Genomic DNA, 18,461 nt, shown 5'->3' on the forward strand with positions numbered 1-18,461 from the left:
TACATCTAGTTTGCTACTGGAGCCAATTTTAAGGATCAGATATGTTGTCCTATTTATTTATTTTCTAATCTAGTTTGCTGAAATTTATGCATTTTTAACAACCTGCTGAGAATGTACTTTTTTCTTTGGCCTGTAATTTATTAATATACAGTTTTCTTTTTTTTATTCAACACTTAGGCTGTGACATCGAGGCTGTGAGGGATAGACGTACAGTCTCATCAATGGCACCAACAGTGTAAAGTTGTATAAAGCTCCTAAATCACATCTGATTATCCACAACTCATGTTGTCTGGTGTTCTTTGATAAAATATCTGTCCAAGACTATTCAGTATACAATGTTTTGTCTGCAGTACAGCCTATTGAAGAGATGGTAAGTCTATCCCTCACAGCCTTGTTGTCATTCAAGGATGGCGTTACCGTGAATAAGGTCTTAAGGTGAATATTGTAAAACTATATATATATAGTTTTATAGAGGGAGACAGGAAGTCTTGCAGTGGCAGACCATGTGTATCAACACCTGCACAGGATCGGTACATCCAAATATCACTCCTGCGGGACCGGAACAGGATGCCTGAGTTACACCAGGAACGCACAATCCCTCCATCAGTGCTCAGACTGTCCGCAATAGGCTGAGAGAGGCTGGACTGAGGGCTTGTAGGCCTGTTGTAAGGCAGGTCCTTACCAGACATCACTGGCAACAACGGCACCTATGTGCACAAACCCACCTTCACAGGACTGGCAAAAAGTGCTCTTCACCTACGAGTCGTGGTTTTGTCTCACCAGGGGTGATGGTCGGACTAGTGTTTATCATTGAAGGAATGAGCGTTACACGGTGACACACCGAGGCGTGTACTTTGGAGCAGGATCGATTCAGAGGTGGAGGGTCCATCATGGTCTGGGAGATTGTTGTCATTGCAGACAATCTGCATTACAGGGAAGACATCCTCCTCCATTTGGTACCCTTCCTGCAGGCTCATCCTGACATGACCCTCCAGCAAGACAATGCCACCAGCCATACTGCTCGTTCTGTGCATGATTTCCTGCAAGACAGGAAGGTCTGTGTTCTGCCATGGCCAGCGATCTCAATCCCATTGAGCAAGTCTGGGACCAGTTGGATCAGATTATGAAAGGGGTGTGAACATTTATCAGAGGTTATTTTTATCTGAGACAAAAGGGAATGCAAACTTCTCAACTGTATATTAAACCTTCGATTACTGGGTTATCAGCTGTCATCCTGTTTTTCTACTTTTTATCTTGTCTAAATCGAGCAATAATATGATTTGGCGACTAAAAACGGCCATTTGGCTCCTTAATGTTTCAGTCAAGTCTTTTTTGTCGAACCATGCATTTGTGTTGTGCAGAAGAAATAAAGTCATACACATCTGGGATTTATTGAGGGGGAGTAAATGATGAGAGTAGTTGCATTTATGGGTGAACTATCCCTTTAAATTATGATATGATGTTTGTAGCCATGAACACAAGATGGCAGCTCTTGCACAACATGTTTCTGGTTATGCATTATATATCTTTAACTTATGGAACTTGTTGTTCTGTTATGTTGACAAGACTGTAAAGTGTTCACTGTCCAAAGGAAATTTTTCTTTTTCTCTCAAGAGTGGATAAATTCTCTTGAGTTCCACTTGGAATTGTTCTTTTGTGTTCAAGTCTGGACAGACCTGTAAATTGTAGGTTCCTGTGGTGGATTGAGTCACATACTCATGAAATCTTTGTGGCATGCTGAGAGAATTCCAGCTGTCTCAACTGACTGCCAAGAAAGATTCGGATGATTCTGGTCTAAATACCAATAATCGATTAATGCTGAATGAAAAAAAAAATAACACTCAAAGTAAAATAGTGTATAAAAAGGGTGTAGACAGTTCACATGGTGTTACACTTGAGCTAATGCCGCAGTGTACTACTACTCCAGGCTCAAGATCCATAATAACAGTGAAATGCCACATAGTTTTTATTCAGTACAGTTGTATGTAGAGTTGCAATATTCACAGATAGCAGTGATATTTGGCTGAACTTGGTGGTGAAGCGGCTCAGACTATGAGCACAGGTCAGGGGCTGTTCAAACAGACTGGAACTGAACACGAGGATCTCGAGACACATTTCCATTTACAAAACTTCCTGACAAAGCATTTAAATATTCAACTTCGCTGGCTAACGCATGCATATACGTGAGCAGCTGGCTATAAATTAATGCAAATAGATGGTAACAATCATGACATTTAAACATTTGGATTGGAGTTGCCTGTATTTTAGCTACATAAATATAATTACCATCATTCGCCATCACCATCACAGGCTGGAAATTAACAGGAATTTAAGATGTAATTGTGGTCTGCTGTTAACGATTTCATTACAAAATATGTTCCTTTGGTGTGCAATGTCTATACAATTATTTATAAAATGCGTTATCCAAAAATCATAAGCAACTTGAAAAGTAATTCAGAGTTTCAATGAGCATGTTTACATGCACGATCTTCCGATACAAAAATATGACAATAAAGGTGTTTTCACTTATATAAAAAGTCATGTACTTGTACATATATGCAACATCAGTTTCAAAACACTACAAAAACAAAACAAAATAAAATTATTTAATTAATTAAATGTGTAGCTACATAGACAATATGCACAAATGATCTGTTAATTTACGCTCATGTCGGATTTCTGGATTGGTTTGCACAAGTATGCTTAATAAACCGACAACGTGTGTGATCATGTAAGCTCCTTAAACGGGTTTCCTTTATCAGGATTTAAGATCATGAACCTATAAGAAAAACAACCAATGCCGATTTTTACATTTTTGCCAGTTACATATTAAAAATAATTATTTTTCTGCAGTATGTTTGAGTGTTGTCATATTTTTTCATTTAATGTATTGATTTAACTTTTTTTCCAATGTTTCGCTGCTTAAATATAGACAGTGCATGGAAATGCACTCTGATCAAAAGGTGGTGGATACCATTGGTGTAGAATTGCCCGCCAATGCTGTGAAGGGGTGATTTGTACCGCCCAATCCTGCATTTGTCCATAATTATAATTTTTTATCAATGCTGAAAATAATTTTGTTTGAGATACCTTTGCTATTGCGTGACCGAGTCTTTCACAATCAGACAAAACGGATGTCTCCATTGTAGGAGTTGGTATCGCTCAATTGGTGTCGCACAATCCCCTTCTAGCGTAGACGGTGGTGTCACGTGGTACCTGTTACTCTTCTCAGCGCTGGCAAGGATGGTCCAATCACAGTCGTTTATGATTACTGGATGCGGATTTTAATAGTGCCTTTATAGATAATGCTAAGGTGGATTTCCATTGACTGGTATGAATCCTTGCTGTTATCAGTTTTATTAAAAGTTAAAAGCATGGAAGATTTGGTTTCAGAGCGTCAAGCGCCCCCTGCAGGAATAAAACTGTATTTCGCAAGACCCAATCAGTGGCTGACAACATGTGCAGTTTCGGTCTGAAGTTCTTTTACCCACAACTTTCAAATGAATTTAGAAAACTTAAAATATATCACATGTGGAGTCAGTAAACATGTTAAATGTGTCCATAGAAATGATCAGTTGTTATAATGCACACTGTAATGTGTTGAAATGAGCTCCCCAACCTCAAACAAAATCTTCGAGTGGAAACAATAAAATACTACAAATAAAGTAGTACAGAGAAGCCAAGAAATGTGTAATTCTTAAAAGTATGTTGATTGGCTAAGAAATGTCACTTGATGGCTAATTGCAATGTACTGTACAGCACTGTGCAAAAGTTTTAGGCACTGAAGATGTTTCACAAAAACATTGTCTTAAGATGGTTATTTATATCTGCTACTTTTGTGTTTAAATTGGAAATATGCATTTTAGACTCTCAAACATTCCTCTTGCAAATAGAATAGAATAGAAGAACAGGGAACATTGCAACAGATGACATAGCCCTCACAGTGATGCCAGAATCGGTTTGATCATCAAGACACATTACAGACAATGAGCTGGTCCATTCTTGCTGGGCTTGGTTTGGTGTAGCTCATTGGTTTTTCAAAGGAATATATGGCCAGACAGACAGAAGCAGACAGCATTCAGAGTCTGTAATCTGCGGCTGAGATGCATTACTCAGCACAGAAAGGTGGGACATTGTGATATTGTGATGAAAATCCCATTGCCTGTCATAACTGGCCTCCCAAGCCAATTTATGTGTCATCACAATCTCGGAGGTAGCTAGTTTTTTTTTTTTTAATCTCTATGGAGACATTAAAGAGTTTAGCTTTGTTTAGAACGGTTTTATTTTATGTTGCATACAAAATAGCCAAGGGACATGTGATATCACAGGTGTGTGTGTGTATGTGTGTCTTTTTGTTTCTAAGAGTTTCTGTGATGCAATGTTGATCCACCCCAATGATGACTAATGCAGATCATATACTGTATTGCATGACCAACATCCAGTACAGGAAAATATGGCAGTGTTACATGGAATAATAACTGCTGTTTATACTGGAGTAAATATTAAGACTCCTGTCAGCGAAGGTGGGAAGCTGTGCAGAATATGATGTCAAGAGGGAACGCACATGTATAAGTAGGTTTTCCCAGAATATACAAAGTCAGACTCCACATTATTGTTAAATGGTACTGACACCTTTCTAAAAACAAAGTCATTAGTGTGAACTTCAAGAGCTCGTTGTACTTGCCAAATGTGTGGGAAACATTTGTTTGGTGAATCATAAAAGATTGCGTCCATTACAGAAATGCATCTGAAATCTGTTAAACTGTCCTGTGCTGGTTTTAGCCAAAGAAACAAACAAGGTTTCCTTGTTTTTGTTTTCCTTAAGAGTTTATTGCACAGGATTACACTCTGGTCTAAATCACAACAAATATCTCACGAGAACATAAAAACCACACAAAAGAAAGTTCCGAGTGAATTTCAGAACATGTCAAAAATAAAACAAAATAATTTCAAATGACAGTAAAAAGTAAATGCAGTTTTTAGTTATTTATTTACAATTATATTAAAAATATAACTGCATCCATAGCAAAGTACAAATAAATGTTTAGGAGTTAAGCATGGTATTGGATCTACTTTGCATGTAAAACAGTAGCTCTAGATTTATTTATTATTTCATTGTTTATTATTTACTATTTTATCTTGTGTATTAATATTATTATTTGTCTTATTATAGATGACAACACAAGTGTTATTCCCAGAGTAAATAAAAGAATGCAGGTTATTATAATTATAATGCAAGCATTAAACACAAGCAACACCATAGCAAAATTCAGTTATAAATATTCTGTACGTTTCGTGTCAAATCAATTCATATTTATTTATTATGTACTATTTTGTTATCTTGTTTATCATCATTATTTGCTTTATTATAGTTGACAACTAAGGTTTTTATCTTAGACTTGAAAATAAAAGAATGACTGCAGATTATTATTATTATTATTATTATTTACACTTAAAATGAACACTTAAAGCAACATGCATAGCAAAGTACAGAGAAATGTATAGGAGTTAGAATATATATACATAAACTACTTATAATAAAAATATTTTAACATGCCTTATAATGTAGGTCTATTTATTTTGAAGCATTTATATGCTTTATTTGCTTGTATATACTTAATATAAAAATAAATAAAACGATATATTCATAATGTATATATATTGCTTAATATTTATTATTTGTTTTTTCTTTATTTTATAGATATTGCTCAAGTAATATTCATCTTATTTATTTTAAAGTACTTATTTTTTATATAAATAAATCAAACTATAAATACAAATTTCTTCATATTTAGCCTATTATTGTTTGTCTTTTCTCAATTGCTCTTTAATATTATTCTTGTAATTTTCCTCGTGTTATTTATTGACAGACTCAAAGTCTGCTGTTGAAACGCTCGTGCGATTTGCTGTTGCGCAGGTGGCGTCATTGCGCTCCATATAAAACAGCGCGCAGGCGCGTCCACAGGAAGGAAAGTCTCTGGGATACAGGAGAGCACTGACGCTGAGCACACACACCTCAACGGAGACGCACCAGACATATCGGGAGTTATTAGACACAGTATATCAGAGTATTAAAGCATCATGCCGGCCACAGAGAAAGACCTGGCGGAGGACGCGCCGTGGAAAAAGATCCAGCAAAACACCTTCACGCGCTGGTGTAACGAGCACCTGAAGAGCGCCAACAAACGCATCGCGGACCTGCAGCTGGACCTGAGCGACGGACTGCGCCTCATCTCACTGCTGGAGGTGCTCAGCCAGAAGAAGATGTACAGAAAATACCACCAGAGACCCACATTCAGACAGATGAAGCTGGAGAACGTGTCCGTGGCTCTGGAGTTTCTGGACAAAGAGAACATCAAGCTCGTCTCCATCGGTGAGTTTCACGACCTGCTTGTCTGTCATCTCATATACTTCGAGGGAAAGTTTATTAGTATCATGATCAAACTTTTCCCCACTTATAAACGGAGTGTAATGTGCTGGCATGCACCTGTAAACGCACTCTTACTTGTTATTAATACTCCATAGTATTTACAGGATACTTCCATGGACCTTTCACTTTCAAAATAATACATGGAGGTACCATGTTACAGTGCGATTGTGTAAAATGGTACACTTAAAAAAAGTTCAGTGGTAATACCATGGGGTTTTAGCATTCTTTGGAGTACCATGTAAATACCATTTTGTTCTGGACTGTGACATATCAATGTACCATCATGGTACTGCCACAGTACTTTTTATTGTCAGGTTTACTGCTGTAGTTCCAACAACTGTCATAGCAATGGTACTTTCCCCAAAAAACATAGTATTGTACCGTTATATCATGTTTATCTTCTAAAAAATAAAAACTGCTGTGGTGGGACAATGGTCCAGTTTTGGTGCTGAATGGTCAACATATGTATGTACCATTGTACTCCAATATAATGCATGGATGTATATGGTAGTACCATGATGCATTTTGGTATTTGAAGAAAGTTTCAAATTCTGAAATAAGAAAACCATGTTTGTATGTTGACAACTATCATAAATGGTCTATTTTTTTTTTCCATTTCCCACAATACCCCCTGAAACTTCTGGTGCCCATCAAGAGTACCAATCGAAGGTACCAACCCAAATGAAATTATCAAGGAGGAGCACCCCCGGGTCTGACAAAGCGATAAATAGTTGCCCTCCCTAAAAGTCAAAATATCACATCCTAGTTTCACCCCCGTTTGAATGTTTAAAGGAAAGTGTCTTTGGTCCTGTAACAATTTTTCACCATTTTAAACCTGTTTTGTGTTTTAATGGTCCTGCAATGTAACAAAGAAAAATCTGTTCTTCCACCATTTTTTTTTCCTTCACAATATCATCTTTATAGCTTGTTTGTGAAGTTGCAACATGAGTGTCTCTCTCATGTCAAACCTGAGAGAATGATGCATTCTCACCAGAGATAAGAGATAATGTCTTTTCATTGTCTGCTGAGTCTTGGATTCTTAGTCATCGTCTTATCTGTTAACATTTCAACATGACTTCTCATACCAGTCCAGATAAGGAAAATCTGTCCATTAATTTCTTTGTTATTAAGAATCCAAAGAATTCAGGATTCTGGTGGTTTATAATGGAAGTTTAGTTTCACAACTGTGTATTTGCTTCCAAACACTCTTTAATGGCTAACAACATTCTTGGAGCCAATCCATACTCATTAACCTGGATTGCTTGTGGCTTTCACTCAGTTTCTCACGCTGTTTTTCTGGTTTCTTTAAGCGGTAAGTATTGTGCAAACATTTTTAATTATTTGGATCCCAGGTACGGATTCTTCAGGGACGTTTATGCGATTAGAACTTCGAACAGGTGCTTATCTTCAGGTGATTGGGTCACAGGAAGACTGATAAATCGCCCCCATATTTGGAAATAGTTTACTCTGTGCAGCAAAACACAGGCAAACATTGCCTTGGCAACGCCCTATAGCACGCAACCCGATTTCCTTGGTGTGTTCACACCAGGTGACGTGTTTTCATGAGCAAATAAATTGCCTGGGATTGTAAATCTGTTGTTTCTGCAGAGGTGGGTAGAGAAGCCAAAAACTGCCCTCAAGTAGAAGTAAAAGTACTTCCATAAATAATAACTTGAGTAAGAATGTATCCAACTAAAAGAGTACTCATGTAGTGAGTAACTCATTACTTTCACAAATGATATAATGGACATTAACGCCCCTATATTCCAGTACATGATACACATTGAACATGTATTACAGAATTATTATTATTATTATTATTATTATTATTATTATTAATAATGTAAATTCTATCATCATTCACCATCGTGTTGTTCCAAACCCGTTTCTCTTTCTTTCTTCCATGCAACACAATGAGATATTAGACAGAATGTTAGCACGAGTCACCATTTACTTTCAGTGAATGTGTTTTTTTCTTAATAGTTTGAAAGTGAATGGTGACCAAGACTCTCAGTTCTTAACATTCTGTCGAACATCTTTTGTGTTCCACAGAATAGAGAAGGTCACATGGGTTTGAAACAACTAGAGGTTTGGGAAATTGTTTAGATGTATTGGGGCAGTGGTGGCTCAGTGGTTGAGGCTCCGTGTTTCTGACCAGAAGGTTCAAGCCCCAGCACCACCAAGATGCCACTGTTGGGCCCTTGAGAAAGGCCCTTAACTCTACCTGCTCCAGGGTGCCGTATCATTGTGTTACTACACACCTCTGTGTTTCTGATGAAGTTGAAGGTATGTTGGCTTATGCCAACTTCTGAGAATGTGTCGTTGTGGACTTCCTGATTGTGTATTTTTGTTTGTCATTGTCATTCTTCAGCCTCTCCCAGAAAGAGGACAAGCTTTGGGTTGTTTGTCTTCAGTTGCAAGGAGAGATTTTTTTTTTCCCATGCTTAACACCTTCCATGTAACGCTGCTTTTAAACCCTTTAACAACAGTGACCATTACTCGTATTAACACAGGAAGTGCATGTAGAACCTCTATAGTTTTGGATTTACACAGACACTTCCTTTATGATGGTATCTTCCTGTCCAGAAACCACCCATGGAGTGCTTCATTGGATCTAAATAGTGATATATATATATATATATATGAGAGCCTGGCTTGAAAATGGTGAATGTTATCATGACCGTCAGTGCCCAGACTTTCCACTCACCCAATGATATCATAGGACAGATGGGTGACAATTCATAGCTAAATAAACATGCAATGATCACACTGTCTGGTATTTTGAAAGTAAATCTCACAGGATTACTTTTGCAATAATAATAAAAAAAAAATTACATTTTTTCACTCTAGTGTAAAATATGAGGGAAATTATAAATGAAAAGGTAATTTGATGAACTTTATGGCTTGGTCAGTGGATGAAGTTTGTCTTGTATGTACATGGGCAGTTTGGCCTGAAGGTTGCAGTCATAAATAATGGCCGTTCTTATCGTTGACTGCCAACATTGCGTTCACTGACTGTCTAATCTACTGTTCCGATCTGATTGGCTGAATTCTGTGCAGCTTCCATGATTCAGGGTGGACTGGTTTATATCAGTCCCAATGGGCCAATGTGTGTTGTCATGTAAACGGGTTTCCTTTATCGGAGTAAGGTCATAAACAGTTTAAGCAAAAACTGATCGACAAAGGATGGATTTTTGCCCATTTCACCAATTTTACATTGCATGTCAACCCTTTTACCGACGTTCTTATCAGCTTATCCAATGTGTGCAAGTGTTGTGAGCCTTGCTGATTGCATTTTGACTTCAAAAGTAGGACTGCAACTAACGATATTGTTTTATAATCGACCAATCGAATGATTATTCGGGTGACGATTGCAACAATAATCATTAGCTATTAACCGACTAGTCAGCCTGTGCTTGACTTAACAGGTTCTATTAAATGTGCTTATTAACAATAAAGAGGACAAAATCATCTTTTAAAAACACTTCTAAATGACATTCAATTAATTAAATGTGGAAAAAATACTTTTAAGTTTCATTCAGTAAAACATTCATTGCAACAAATTAAAAAAAAAAAAATATATATATATATTATATATAGCTGATAAAAAATTTTGTTTAAAGAGTTTTATTTATTTATATTGGGAAAACAAGCCAAAACATATCATAAACGTATATTGTTGCCGTGTGTAAGTGGACAAAGACTACCGTCTCTCCCCTTTCTGTTCAGTTCAATCCATCTTTAACTCCCTAAAATACTCTCTGATCAATAAAGCTGCATATTGCCAAAAGGCACAGTGACATGTATTATGATTCAATAAGTCACGAGTCATCATGTTATAATCTAGCTGCAGCAAGTGCTCGAGGGATGAGTGTCCCGTGACGGAGTGCGCATCAGCCGGGTGCAGTTTCAATCTCTCCCCCTTAGAACGGGACATTCACACAACTCATAGAAGAGGTGCTGACTGCACAGAGAAATGCCAGTTTCGGAGTTTGTAGTTGTTTACATGTTCTGCTTCCTTATTATTTGAACTTTAGCGAAGCTATAACGCATTGAATATAACTGCATTTAAGATGTAACGTTGGGGTGTTCCCTTTAAAGACAATTGACATGCAAGTTTTGCTTCAGTGGAGTGGCAGATCCAGCTCCACTTATTCCACAACGAGTGTGCTTATGTATTCATTTACTTTGTATTATTCCCTCATACTTTGATCTACATCACCCGAAGCTGTGAAAGTTTAGAGTGCATCTGGAGTGTGATCTGTATAATTCTTCCTCAGTCGTGAACTGCTGTGCTGCTCTCACATGCCATCATTAGTTTCATATGATCTCATGTTACATTTGAATGAGATCAAACGTCTATTCGACAATGAAAATATTTGTTGACATTTTTGTTGTTGTTGACAGTCAACAACAGTCAATAACATCGACTAATCATTTGAGCCCTAGTCAAAAGCAATCTAATGATTTCAAATCTCATGTAAACCGTTTTCTTGCTCTATCAGACAACCTAGTTTTTGACAGTTATTGGGCGGACACTCACTGTTGTTTACAATGTACCAACAGGCACTCCTGAGGAAAAAATAGTTGCTATATAGCATTCGAGTATCGTACATAATGGTTATGCAAAGCGGCTTATGTTGAAGAATGCATGTTCTAATTTAAAAAGTCATTATTTTAAATGAATTAATTATCGCACATGTTTATCCAGCAAAAATTAACAACTGTTGCGTACATTTGTTTTTTGCTTGTATTGTCAACCCATATTGCTGCATCTGCCAAAGTTGGCCAGGTTAGGTAGCATAGAAGACTCAACATTTTTGCAGCACATCCACACAACTATATTTTCATTTAAAAATGCCTTTATTTTGCTACGTTTGCGCCTCTCATCTACCCTAGAATGCCATTTTCCTTTACTGAAAAGGGAACGTTTTGAGGACGCTCTTTAGTGATGCAAATCATACAATGACCGTCAGGAAACTAAAATGCATTATTTTGGGTGTGGCCTTGGTAGCACTTCAACTAGATATCCACAAGCAGAACTGTATGTTGTTCTTTGTTTTCTGAGTTAGATCTATGAAATGATTGATGCTCATCATCTTTATGTATAGAAATTAGTTTGAAGGCTACTCACGGTTCTACTATTTGTTTATCTGTACAATTGTACACAGACTGACGCTGCTGTAAAAAAAAAAAAAAAAAAAAAAAAAATATATATATATATATATATATATATATATATATTTTAATATTATTGTGCTGGTCTAATTATTATTTTCTAGTTTATTTGAGGTAAACCCACCCCTAAATGACAAACAAAAAATGTAAAACAATATGTGTTGCTTTTCTGGTCGGTCAGAATCTGTCTCCGCCACTAGCACCACCAAACGAATTTGCAATAATAAACATTGTTTTCAAAGCAGCTTTCTGAATACGCCCCCCTTCTGAAGTTGTTTGAACAAACCGATTGTCCCGGCCCCAATTCACGCCATTGGTCGAGTCAATGCTATTGTGTCTCTGAAGACTGGTCGCTCAAAGCAGAGAGGAATTTTCATAGGGCCAAAAATGCAGTGTTTACAGTTCAAGAACTTTTCCTATTAATGGCTTACTGTATGACTGTCTCTGCATATTAAGTTTTGATAGGTGAAAGTATTTTAACAACAAAAAGGTTTCATACCTCCGCTTTAAGGGTAGGGTATATATAGTTTTTCTGCGTGCTATTTCATCTTGGGAATAGTTGAGTCTTCAGCTTCTCAACGTTTACTCTTGAGCGCACCCACATACAAATGCATTTGCAAAAAAAACTTTGCTTCACTCGGACAGTCTGGTTGTTTTTTTACTGATGATGAAATTTGCGTCGAGCACACTGCTTGAGATGTAGCGGGAAAAACAAAGCATACATTTGCCTTAATGTCGTAGTTGCATGTTTGCACTAATTTCACAATCCATAGTCATTTCTAGCCAGTTGCCACATTTCAGTCTTCCCATGTGTCTTTTCCTTTCTCTCTTTAATTTCACTATTGCCCCCAAGTGTGGTTTTGATCGCTCCATATCAGTTTCGATCCAAAATATATGGCTTTGATTATGTGGTCTACAACCACCCCAGAAATAGTCACAGTGGTTCTATTGATGTTCTGAGGTTGGTTCCTGCTGAGTCACTGAATTAACTATGATTCCATCCTGACGTCTTGATTTTTCCACCGTTGCAAGGAAGTGATGCCCATTAGTGCTTGAAGACATACTTGCAGCCATGCAGATGGTGAATTAATGAGTCTTGAGTGATGTGCACTATTAGCTTTCTTTTAGAGACACATTACTGTTGCCATTCAGCTAAGTGAGGTGTGGGGAATACTTCAATCTTTAGTCTGATTTCAAATGGTTCTATGACGTCATATGACCTCACTAGGTGGCGTGCGCTGAAATATAAATGGCTAAAGTGGTCTTCGGTTTTCCACGTACCACTAAATCTGATGCTAATCTCGTTATCAACATTGTACGCTTTCAGCGCAGTTTTTGTAGACACAATTATGTGACTATTGCACATTGTCGCCACATGTACCTCAGGTTGTCCGTACCAAAGAGTATCACAAAGCAGTCGCAGTCTGCATGAGTTGAACGCATCCACATGGGCTTGCAGTCATACTTGTATGGGCAAACAGTATAGTTGGAAAAGCCGAGCACTCCAATGGTGTGAGATGAAATGGCACATGGGAAAATAAAGCTTTGTCATCAACCCATAAGATTGGAACTTAAGTTTGATTTAGTGTTTAAAGACAATGTGAAACAAATTTCGCAAATCATTTTACTCCTGCCTTTACAGCAGCGGGCTCCTCCGCCTCCTGGCAAACCGCTCCAGTACCACCAGATCATGTATCCTTGGCATTGCAATCCTCCGTCATCGGCGAGTGCTCATTGACTACACCTCTTCCTCCAATCCCGGGTTTCGGCACCACTGTGGCAGACAGAGGCTTCGTGTGTGTCTCTCTCTCTCTCCATCTCTGGTGTCTACTGCTCCTCATTATCTCTCTCTCCCGCTGATTGGGGCAACTCGGCGCCAGGCGTGCACCCTCATGGCCCGGCCATGCCCCCCTCTTCGTCTCAGTGCGCAATAAGACCAGGAGCGTGTGTTAAGATTGTAAATGTGGTTAATTTTCATGTTGACTTGGGTAAAACAAATTTCCATGTTTTCAACCAGCATGTTTTATGTCCGTCTTTAGAGACACCTCATAATCAACACTTCTAAAAACTGAATGTTAGCCGTCTAGAAATCAGCTCCCTGCTTGATCAAAACTATCATTCTCCTGCCAAACCTAGCAACTCAGCGATGGCTCGTTAGAGAAGCATGACCCTGGAAGATGTTGAAAGCATTCCCCTCTCCATGCATCTTCCCCTCTCAACCCAAACAAATAGGATTCTCCAGGCAGAGTGGTCATGCTCATTGAATTCACTGTTATTTAATATCCTTTAATCACAACAGAAACCACAAGCCACCCCGGGCCTCCCTCCGAAATCAACCCCACCAGACGCTGAGACGTTTCAGACTTGAATATCCATAGAAAAGCTCTATAGAGTGAGCGAAAGATGGATCACTTGTACTTTCTCAGTTTGCCGCGTTTTGGAACTCGTTTTGCTTTGTATTGTGATTGTATCTTAACACTTTTTCTGTGGGTTGATGTCAAATTTGCATAGATATTTTCGTGATGCTGTTGTAAACCATTTTTAAACCAATTTTCCCAATTTTACATTACAACTTTAAAGGTAATATCAAATAGACTTGTGGGGTGGGCTATTTTGACCAGTAAGTAACCACCTACAGGGCTGCCGTTAGGAATTCTTGGGCCGGAATTTTTTTTTTTTCAGAGCCACGTTGTCTTCAGAAAATATAGAAATGTAGTTGCGTCCATGTGTAATGTTTGTTTGTTTGTTGCCTGTAAGACTAGAGGATTTTTGGAGTGCATTTGTGAAGGACTTGGTCTCACATGAGCGGAGATCCAAAGCCAAAGTGGCTTGCGACATTTTCTCAAGATTTAAAACTTCCCTGCTGAGAAATTCAGAACAAATTAAGATGTCAAAAGTGTTACTAAAGCAAAGCCTGATGGGAAAATGTCTTCTTAAAAACCCAGTTTCGACTGTGGTCCTTGCGTACTCCAACTACACTAACCAGAAAGTTGAATAAAATTAGTTTGATCTCTTATGGAGTAGTGTTAAATTATGCTTTCGTTTCTTATTATGCATTTTCTTTGGCATATATGGCATAAGTATCATGGTAAACCCTTCAGTTTTTTTGTTAAATCCATTGTAGATCTAGAGAACAGACACCATGAAACATAATTAAGTCAGTTCTTGTGGTTGTATTGCCTCCATTGAAACGTCTGTTTCGTTCAAGTCCATATGTCTCTGAATGATCTTTTGGTTTTTGGACCGGCCAATGGAATAGCATCAGTTGTTTCTCTACGTGACTGCTGTGGTTACCATCTTGTCTGTATTTCCATTGGCTTCTCTTGCCCCTCCCATCTCTCCTGATGCCCAGAACAGATCACGCCTGTGATTCCTGTGGTCAGAGGTTTGCTGTCAGATGCCATATCTTCATGCTATGCAAACAGTAGCAAGAATCGTGCGGGTGAGCCAAAGGTTCTCAGATTTTCCTCGTTTATTTAAACAAGTGGCTCTAAATTGGTGGGTTACAATCCAAAAATGGTTCTTGCTAGTCTGTTTTGATATGGCCATTGTCGGCTTGAAAAATCCAATGCTAAATACAAATAATAAAATGCAACCAACCATATAATCTTGCATTGTTAGTATGGCAAAATAAAGCTTGGAGAGCTTTACATTTGACCTTGAATGACTTAAGGTTGCTATATAGTTTTATTTGCTTCTCCGTGTGAATATATCTAAGAATATGCCGCAAGTCTTCCTGCCTTTTTTAATGTGGATTAGCAGAAAATGGCATTGCCTAGTCTTGTTTTGCAACGCATCATTTAAGATGAATTTGACAGTAGACGCTGAATAACTGTTGTGTATCTTGGCTTTCATTGTGCTGAACGTAAGTGTTCATTCACCTCCTGTTCTTATTCCAAAGATTACGCAAGATTTCTCGAACATGCCGTAAAGCTGTTGAGTTTATGCAGTTCTGACTGACACGACTAAAATAAAAAGGATCAGGGGTTGAATTACTTTGAAAGGGTTTTAATTATAGTAAGAACCGGATGAATTGCAGCCATATCATTTAATTGTGCAACATGTATTTGTTTAGTTTACTATGTTAATGATAGTTCTCAGAGTTGTTCTGACAAGCAGTTATGAAAACACATCTACTGTAGTCGGCCTGTGAGCACGTTGTCAGGGTGTGGACGAGATCACATCAGTATTTGCTACAACAACAGTCAATTATGTCGCCCTAAAACTATTTTTTATTTTATCGTGATGCACTAATGTTTGCTCGTCTTTGCATTGGGTAACCGCACTAAGAAATGTCACCCATGTAAAACAGGTAACCTCACTCATCTACCCAAAGTTATCTGACCCGCTCTCAGACATGGCACTGATTTGTTCACAAAGCCAAATTCTCTGAACTTGTTGTACTGAATCGGTGTAGAGCTGCTGGTGGCCTTCGTTTGCCCTTTAACACACATGCATGCAGAGAGAGCTTTTTTTTTAATCCTTATTTTTGGCTTTATCCTTCGCCTAGGGCGGGTTGCAGTGAATCTCAAATCTCTGGTGTTCTCATTGAAATGTTACACACTTCAGATTCAGAGACTGTGTTTCTCTGAGAGGTTTATTGTGTCATGAGAAGTTGTATTAAATTGTACGAGATGGCAAAATGGTAAGAAATCGTATGACTTATGCAAAAAAAAATTTTTACATTTTTTTTTTTTATTTTTTTTTTTATTATTATTTGCTTTGAGACCAAGGAGTCCACAAAAAGATTTTCAAATCAAAATCAACACAGGCATCACGTTTTAGCTGGACTCAATACATATAAAAAAATAAATAAAAAAAATCTGTGAACAAATTTGGATACTCATTCCATATTTATGCAGAACCCTTCCGAATTACCTGCATTTATGTATACATTTGTCTTAAAGTCTGGTTTACAATGATAAACCAACTCAATCTATTTTAACTAATAACACACATTATTGTATTGTTCTTGTACACATTGGTTACATCATTAAAACATTTACAGGGTAGGTTTGAAAAAGTATGTGCACCCCTAGGCTAATGACTTCAACTATAGAAGCATCTGCTTTAGTGGACCATGCCTCGCAAAAAAAAGAGATCTTGAAAACCTACAATCAATTTGCTGATTTGTATTAAGCTGGAAAGGGGTACAGAGTTCTATAGAAGAGCTTAGATATTCATCAGCCCACAGTGATACAAATTGTCTATAAATGGAGATGTTTTAGTACTGTGGCTACTCTCCCTAGAAGTGGGCGTCTATACAAGATAACTCAAAGGGCACACAGCAGAATGTTCAAAGAGGTAAAAAAAGAACCCAAGAGTGACCGCTAAAGACTTGAAGGAATTGGTTAATTTCTGTGTTCATGAGTCTACTCTACGGTAAACATTTAACTGGTATGGTGTTCATGGCAGGAGACCACGAAGGAAGCCACGGTCTTGTGACTGATGAAGAAATCATATTTTAAGGCCAATTAATGCAGAAAACCAGCAAATTCCAAAGGGTTCACATACTTTTTCTTGCAACTGTATGTCAGTAACCTGCAATACGCCATCATCTCAGTCAGGTTTGGACTGGTCATCTGGCATATCAGGCATTTTCCCGGTGGGCAGACGCACTTAGGGGCCAATCTGGGGCGGACTGGCCATCGGGAGAACAGAACTGGCGGGTGGGTCGGCCGCAAAATGGGCTTAATGGGTCGCGATAAGCTAAAATGAGTCACCGCGATATGCAGAAAAGGACAGCGACTAGGAATTTTTAAAGTGTAAATTCATCCCGTTTAAACATTGCTGCGAAAAGACGCATACAATTGTAAAATGTAATAGGCAACCTCACTAAATGTCTAATCGGTTGTTTTGTTAAAAGTCGAGAGTCAACATCAGCAACACGTACAACGTTTTGTAGAAGTTGACCTTTTGATACATTTCTATGTCCATGTGGCATAGAGTTACAGACTTTATTTGATGCGATGAACATTTTTTGGGGCAAACTGACAAGCCACACCTGATTGGGTCTTTGACAGGATGTCCACACTGTTTGGGTGGAACTAAAGAAGGAAGCCCTCTTCAATATGAACCTGGAAATCTTTGCGTTGTTTTCAGACATTGCTAATTCTTTGAATGGATTTGTGTGGTGCATCGTTTAGTCCCGAAAGAGGAAAATGAAAACGAAAAGTGCAAAAAAGTTGAAATAAAGCAGATTGATATCTTCAACAGAGGCATATGCCATTTGATAAACTCAGAGCTCACGGTAAGTCTGTCTTTCAATGTTTATCATTTAAAAATCTATTTGCCTATGGAGAAAAATAATGGAATTTTTACTTTAAGAATCAGACTGTTGCGCTCAAATATTCACATCAGTGTCATGATGTGTTCAAAATTTCACAGGGTTTTCTGAAGTTGCCTTAGAAAACCACTTTCCTCTCTACCACCTGCTTCGGACGTCTGAACCGGTTTCTTCTGTGGTCTAAATTTTATCCATACTCATCGTTTACTTTTCCTTCCCCGGCCCTTTGCATTTGTTAATGTCTTCCATTACGTGAGGTCTGACCACATGCTCTGGTCAGATTTTGCCAGACTAGAGGGTTTTGTCCTCTGTTCCTGGCCTCGCAGAGTCTAAACCTGTCAGAAAGGCAAAGAGGAATGTTCTTAGGTCAACGCAGGAAATTCTTCCCCCGTTTGCATGGTAACAAAGGTCGGATTGCATTGTTTGCTAAGCACAGTGACCTTAGAGGGACTCGGACCAGCGCAACAAGCAGAGGAAACGGAAAAATGAAGTTGACGTCAGTCTGAAAGACTAAGCGGTTTCACTTGCTTAACAGCTAAACTGCATTTGGCCCAAGTCTTGAGACCG

The 18,461-nt window shown here is 38.2% G+C and overlaps 1 protein-coding gene across 2 annotated transcripts in view; it reads left to right on the forward strand.

Moving 5' to 3' along the window:
* Window positions 1-5,983: 5,983 nt before the first annotated feature.
* LOC127625795 (filamin-B-like) overlaps window positions 5,984-18,461 on the forward strand; it is a 99,789-nt gene continuing 87,311 nt past the window's right edge. For both annotated transcript variants that reach the window (XM_052101149.1, XM_052101150.1), the window contains exon 1: window positions 5,984-6,373. In XM_052101149.1, coding sequence (XP_051957109.1) covers window positions 6,082-6,373 — 292 coding nt within the window. In that variant the 5' untranslated portion in view covers window positions 5,984-6,081. The remainder of the gene's footprint in view (window positions 6,374-18,461) is intronic.

Source organism: Xyrauchen texanus, chromosome 32 (genome assembly GCF_025860055.1).
Source record: "Xyrauchen texanus isolate HMW12.3.18 chromosome 32, RBS_HiC_50CHRs, whole genome shotgun sequence".
Classification (NCBI taxonomy): Eukaryota; Metazoa; Chordata; class Actinopteri; order Cypriniformes; family Catostomidae; genus Xyrauchen; species Xyrauchen texanus.